The 6,037-nt window shown below is 54.6% G+C and overlaps 1 protein-coding gene across 1 annotated transcript in view; it reads right to left on the bottom strand.

The window, feature by feature from the left end:
* Positions 1 to 1,464: 1,464 nt before the first annotated feature.
* The window catches only part of LOC102844893 (zinc finger protein 135-like), a 47,017-nt gene continuing 42,444 nt past the window's right edge, over positions 1,465 to 6,037 (bottom strand). Inside the window, exons 5-8 of the mRNA XM_006902842.1 lie at positions 5,804 to 5,930; positions 4,892 to 5,024; positions 3,210 to 3,373; positions 1,465 to 3,107 (exon numbers count right to left, since the gene is read on the bottom strand). Coding sequence (XP_006902904.1) covers positions 1,465 to 3,107; positions 3,210 to 3,373; positions 4,892 to 5,024; positions 5,804 to 5,930 — 2,067 coding nt within the window. The remainder of the gene's footprint in view (positions 3,108 to 3,209; positions 3,374 to 4,891; positions 5,025 to 5,803; positions 5,931 to 6,037) is intronic.

Raw genomic sequence — 6,037 nt, 5'->3', positions numbered from 1 at the left:
AAGTTGGTGAACACGGTTACGATAAACATTCTAAGTGCCATGCGTGGGTTACAAAAGAATGAGAAAGGAGCGATTAGAAGATAAAACAGAATACGTGCACAGGTTTCATAGCCTGTGACAGAGGAAAACTAAAACGATAAAATAAGGAACTGGGTCCTAAGAAAGCGTGGAAGGAGAGTCAAGAACTATGGAAACCAACCCCAGTGCTAGGAACTAAAAAGATGAGCGTCAACCTTTCAGGGTAGACAATATAGCGTTAGGAACAACATGGAAAGAAGAGAAATGCCATTTATTTTGCAATAACGACAGCAGATTTCTTGTTGCGGGCCAAAGCCGCCAAGGAAGGTCAAGTTGAGCAGCGTTAAGCACAGCTTGGCGTTCACCAAAAGTGGCCATCTTCCCAGTGCTGTCCAACAGCCCTTCACTGACCTCTTCACGAAGGTGCTGCTCTGCAATCAGCCAGCCCGTCTGTCTTGTATCCGGAGGCGCGTTTTGTAACTGGTTGTGTGGAAGGGACAGTCACGAGGCTGAAAGGGAAGCTTTTGGACGGTGAGTTCTGCCCTGTGTGGTTTTAGAAGCTGGGAGCCTACGTGGCTGTCCACATCGCTTACCCACGGGGAGCCCTGTGTTCTCCAACGTGAAGTGAGGCGTGAGCGCCGGCGTGACGGCTTCTCTCACCTCATCTCTATTCACAAGGCTTCTCTCAAGAGGGAGGTCACCTATGTCTACTGAGAAGGAAGGTGGAGAGAGAGATGGGGGAGAATGATGGAGAGAGACACAGAGAGAGACAAGTAAAGCCATTCATACACTGTGGACATTTCAAGGGGACCTCTCCAGGGCGAGACCCCACGTCAACAGTAGAATTCCTACATCATTCAAATTAATAAGGCTTCTCGTCTAGTGAGGCCACCTGTGTCTAATGAGGAATGGGGGGAGAGAAAGGAGAGAGACACAAAGAGAGAGAGAAAGGAGAGAGACACACACACAGAGAGGACACAGAGAAGACTCAGATACAGAGAGACACAGAGAGAGAGAAAGGAGAGAGAGACACTCAGAGGCACAGAGAGAGAGCGAGCGAGAAAGAGAGAGAGAAGACAGTGTGAGAGAGACAGAGAGACTCAGAGGCAGAGAGAGAGACAGAAGACAGTGAGAAGAGAGGAAAGAGACAGGAGAGAGAGAGACAGAGAGAATCAAAGACACAGAGACAGACAGACAGAAAGAGAGGAGAGAGAGAAGACAGTGTGAGAGAGAGACAGAGAGAATCCAAGACAGAGAGAGAGAAAGACAGAGAGTGAGAGAGCAGTCAAGCCTTTAAGTCATTATTTCCATTTCCAAAGGCCCTCTGGCGTATGAGAGCCCTTTCCAAAGCTTGGCTTTTGCACCTGATTTCTCTTGCTAGGTCTTTGGAGAGTGCGGCCAGCGACGCGTAGAGGAAGGTCGAGTGGGAGAGGGAAGGGGAGCTTTTCATGCGCTGTTTGCAGCGTCCGAGCTCAGGTGGACAGTGGCGTGCGAGGCCAGGAGGCCTCCTAGGCGTTGCATTGAGCCAGGCGCCCGTGGCAGGCGGCCCCGTGTCGTCTGGGAGGCGAGGGCCGGCAGGACGTCTGTGTGCCCCGTGGCCGACACAGGGTCCAGCGTCTGCCCCGTGTGCGTGCGCATGTGCTGGGTCAGCAGGGAGGCGTGCAGGAAGGCCTGGCCGCAGTGCTGACACTCGTAGGGCGCCTGCGAGGTGGGCGCGTGCGTGCGCACGTGCAGGACGAGTCCGGAGGCGCCCCTGAAGGTCTTGCCGCACTGCTTGCACTCGTAGGGGCGCGCGTCCTTGGCGTGGGCCCGCTGGTGGCCGGTGAAGGCGGCCAGGCCGAGGAAGGTGTTTCCGCAGGCCTGACAGCGGTAGGGGCTTTCAGGAGGGTGTGTCTTGATGTGCCTGTTGAGGGCGGAGCCGCGTCCGAAGGCCTTTCCGCACTCGGGGCAGCGGTAGGGGGTCTCTCCGGTGTGGATGCGCGTGTGCTGGGTGAGGTGGGCGGCCTGGATGAAGGCCTTGCCGCAGTGCTTGCAGGCGTAGGGCCTCTCCCCGGTGTGCGTGCGCGCGTGCTTGGCCACGTCCGAGTGGTGCGCGAAGGCCTTGCCGCAGTGCGTGCAGGCGTAGGGCCTGTGCGGGCTGTGCACGCGCGTGTGCATGGCGAGGGCCGAGGCGTGGCCGAAGGCCTTGCCGCAGTGCGTGCACACGTGCGTGTTGCGGCGTGCGTGCGTCTTGAGGTGCACGGTGAGCGTGGAGGACTGCGCGAAGGCCTTGCCGCAGTGCGTGCAGGCGTAGGGGCGCTCGCGCGTGTGCGTCTGCGCGTGGCGCGTGAGGCCGGACAGGTCGGTGAAGGCCTTGGCGCACAGGCGGCAGCGGTAGGGCCTCTCCCCGGTGTGGATGCGGGCGTGCGTGGTGAGGCCGGACAGGTCGGCGAAGCGCTTGGCGCAGCGCGTGCAGGCGTAGGGCCGCTCGCCCGTGTGGGTGCGTGTGTGCCGCGTGAGCGCCGAGGCCAGGAGGAAGGCCTTGCCGCAGCGCGTGCAGGCGTAGAGGCGCTCGCCGGTGTGCGTGCGCGTGTGCACGGTCAGCAGCGACGGGTAGATGAAGGCCTTGGCGCAGTGCCGGCACTTGTAGGGCCGCTGGCCGCTGTGCACGCGCAGGTGCCTGCTGAGGCCCGAGCGGTAGGGGAAGCCGTCCCCGCACAGCGGGCACTTGAACGGCCGCTCCACCGTGTGGTTCAGCACGTGCCGCCGCAGGGCCGCCGGGTGGGCGAACGCGGCCCGGCAGTGCTTGCACTTGTACGGACGCTCACCTGTGTGACCTCGCAGGTGCACCGTCAGGTGCAAGTTCAACCGGAACCTTTTGCCGCACTCAGGACACCCGTACGGCCGGTCTCCGGGAGGGTGGCCGACCACAGACGACGACGTGGAAGAGGAAGAGGAGGAGGAGGAGGAGGCAGAGAACGCTGGCCCAGAGTCCGTGCACCCCAAAGTGCGCCGCTGACTCTGGGTTTGCATCGCTGGCGGGAAGGCCTTGCAAACACCACCGTCCCGCTCGGGCAGGCGTTCGTAACTCCCGTCTCCGTCCGGGAATGCTGCGCAGGAAAGCACAGATGACGAAGGAGGCGGCCCACCGAGCGGCAGGGCACGATGACAGCCTGTCACACCGTCTGTCCCTCCCTCACGTCTGTCTCTACCTGGAGACGGCGTTGCTTCAGACAGAGAAGGTCCCGCGCGGACACCATGATCCTTGGGTGCGTGGCCGGGCGTCTTCGCAGGGTGGTTGTGCAAAGCTGGACGCAGGATGGACGATGAAGGAGGCTGACGGGTTTCAGAAGCTTCTCTGAACGCCTGCTGCTGGCTGCGGACACGTGAAGAAAAGCGTGAGAGATTAATGCAAACATTCACCCAATTAAGTTGTCTCACGTGTGTACGTGGACAACAAAACTGACAGGCTACGTGCAGACACAAGACTCCTTCCCTCACACCTCACAACCCAGGAGATTCGATTTAGAGCAGTCACAGGGACCATTCCTTGCTTTGAATCACACGACACCACCCAGGACAACGGCTACAAGAGTTCCACAAGGACAGCTCGAGACATGGCCTTAAAACTGGAAAAAAAGACTGAATGCGGGACAACTGTGTTTGAGCACGTCAAGCCTGGGATACTACGGGCTCAAGATTATGCAAAAGGGATTCCCGTCTGTATTTTCACAGATCCCCTCATGTATGACTTTGGGAGAAAAAAAAATATTACTCAGCATGTAGTGAAAAAAAATTCCATCTTTATCGGCCCTCACCTCCCCGGGACAACAAAGTCAACGAGCAGAGTTGTGTTTTGCCCAGCACTGTGTCAGGTTTCCCGTCTTCAAACGTCGAGGAGAAATACTACTGTTAACAGGCACGGCTTGGATAACATCGAAGAGGGTCGGATGACTTTTGTCCAACGATAAACACACGCCCAGCTCTGGGGGCCTGGTGGCAAGAAGGTGCACTGCAATCCCACAGGTGAGCCGTTTGAATCCCACAGGTGCTGTGCTGGAGAAGGACGTGCAATCTCCTCCCCAAAGGTCAACACACTCGGAACACGCACTTCAAATGTCTGTCCACGTCGCGTTCCGTCTGAGTTTATAAAAAAACCCACGAATGGCGGGGACACAAGAACCAAGTGCCCGGATCCACGCTGTTGTTGGAATGCAGTTGCAATGGGCTCCTGACAGACACCGCCGTGCAGGGGGTTTGCAAAGGCATCGAGGACACGGCCGATCTGTCTGTCCGGGAGCAGCTGACCGCGAGCCTTTGCTGGCATGGTAGCGCCGTGTCTTACCGCTACGCCACCAGAGCGCCCGTGAATGGACATTTGTGTCTCGAGAAACTCGCAATCGGTGAGTCAGCCCGCAACAACATCCAAGACCAATGGAGGACGGGATGTCCTGAACCTTTGGAATCCATGAGGGACTTGGATCTATACTGTGAAGAACTGATCAAGTATCGCCGTGACCGATCATAACAGATTACTTCCCCACAAAAACACGGCACAAGAATACTTCCGACACAACACCCTGCGTAATTTCTGAACTATTTCAAAGGAATCCAAACCTGGGAGACCATCTGAATTTCTTTTGTCACTCTAAGTAAAACAAGTTAGCAAGAACAATTTCCACTACCAGTTCCTCTTTTGGAATTAAAGTCACACTGATTTTTATAAAATTTCTGTGCGTGGTTGATTCGGCTATAAATAAAATTTTAACTGTTTATGGGGAAAACAAAAAGAAACCTGGTCCAAGCGCATACACACAGAGAGGTGCAATTTATTGTCTTGACATCTGATGTCTTTCTCCCCGGGGTAGTTTTTTTTTACTTGCAGAATACTGACCTGCAATATTTCTCCAACTCATGAGGCACAAGGGAGGCTGCTTCTGCCAGGGAGGACACAGCGTGGAAAGGCTTTCGGAATTTCAACACGCATCTGCTGGCTGAGGTGTGCCGGTCCTCGATGCTGTCAATCACTGATGCCGCCGCCGCCGAGGTCAAGTGTCAGGACATGAAAAGAGAAAGTTAGGCAAGGGTCGGGCAGAAGGCGGCTGCTGTACAAACAGAGAGACGGTCGGACACAGGTTGGCGGCTTCATTCCTCCGGCAACCGGGAAAGGAATGAGTCACTAGGTAACACCTCTGTGAGATTTTGCAAGGCGGTATAATCACATCAATAGCCTTGATTAGGAAGTAGAGGCCCAAATTTAGCACAAAACAACAACAACACATCCTGAAGTGTTGGATTTTAGGCACAAAAAGCATAAAAACAAGGAAAAGACTCCAAGCCAGAAAAGCTAAAGCGGAAAAGTCACTGCACGGATTGTAAAGTTCAATCTTCAACGCAAGAGGAGAGATTTTTCTCTTGCGGACCAATTAGTAATGGAATTCTGTCCAGACTGGAGAGAGCTTTCATGAACCTGTTCCTTCATGGTGGACGGAATCAAGTCAAGTCTATTTTCACTGCAATCAGACCACAGACTGAGAAAAAAAAATGTGTCAGATAAATAAACTGTGTCCCTAACATGGGAATAAAAATGAACACTTCCTCCCCAGGAAGTCAATCATTTCGTTGTCAATCATTATCACGTCTGACAGCCGACAAAAATGCATTTACAGGCAATAAAATAAACAGATTAAACTTACAGCCAACAAGTTGACAAAATGCCACGTCTGCGACGTTCCTAAAGCTACCGTGACATGAGCGATTACATATTAAATTGAAGCCTGCAAAACCCAGAGAGAGCCGTTCTTACCGACGGCATCCAGGTGGGTCAAGGTTTCCAACGTGACGTCGCTGTACAGAGTCTTCTGAGCGTCATCCAGCAAGGTCCACTCCTCCTGGCTGAAGACCAGGAATACATCCTCCAGGACCATTGGTTCCTGAAACATTCAATACACGGTGCATCAGAGAGGAACGTCATACAGACGACGCAAGAAGAACAGCTGTTTAGTTCTGCTGTTGTTGTCATGTGCCGTCGAGTGACCTG

Source organism: Elephantulus edwardii, unplaced genomic scaffold (genome assembly GCF_000299155.1).
Source record: "Elephantulus edwardii isolate Elephantulus edwardi_28Jun2011 unplaced genomic scaffold, EleEdw1.0 scaffold00462, whole genome shotgun sequence".
NCBI lineage: Eukaryota > Metazoa > Chordata > Mammalia > Macroscelidea > Macroscelididae > Elephantulus > Elephantulus edwardii.
The sequence above is the reverse complement of the archived record's forward strand: the minus strand, read 5'-3'. Positions and strand labels throughout refer to the sequence as shown.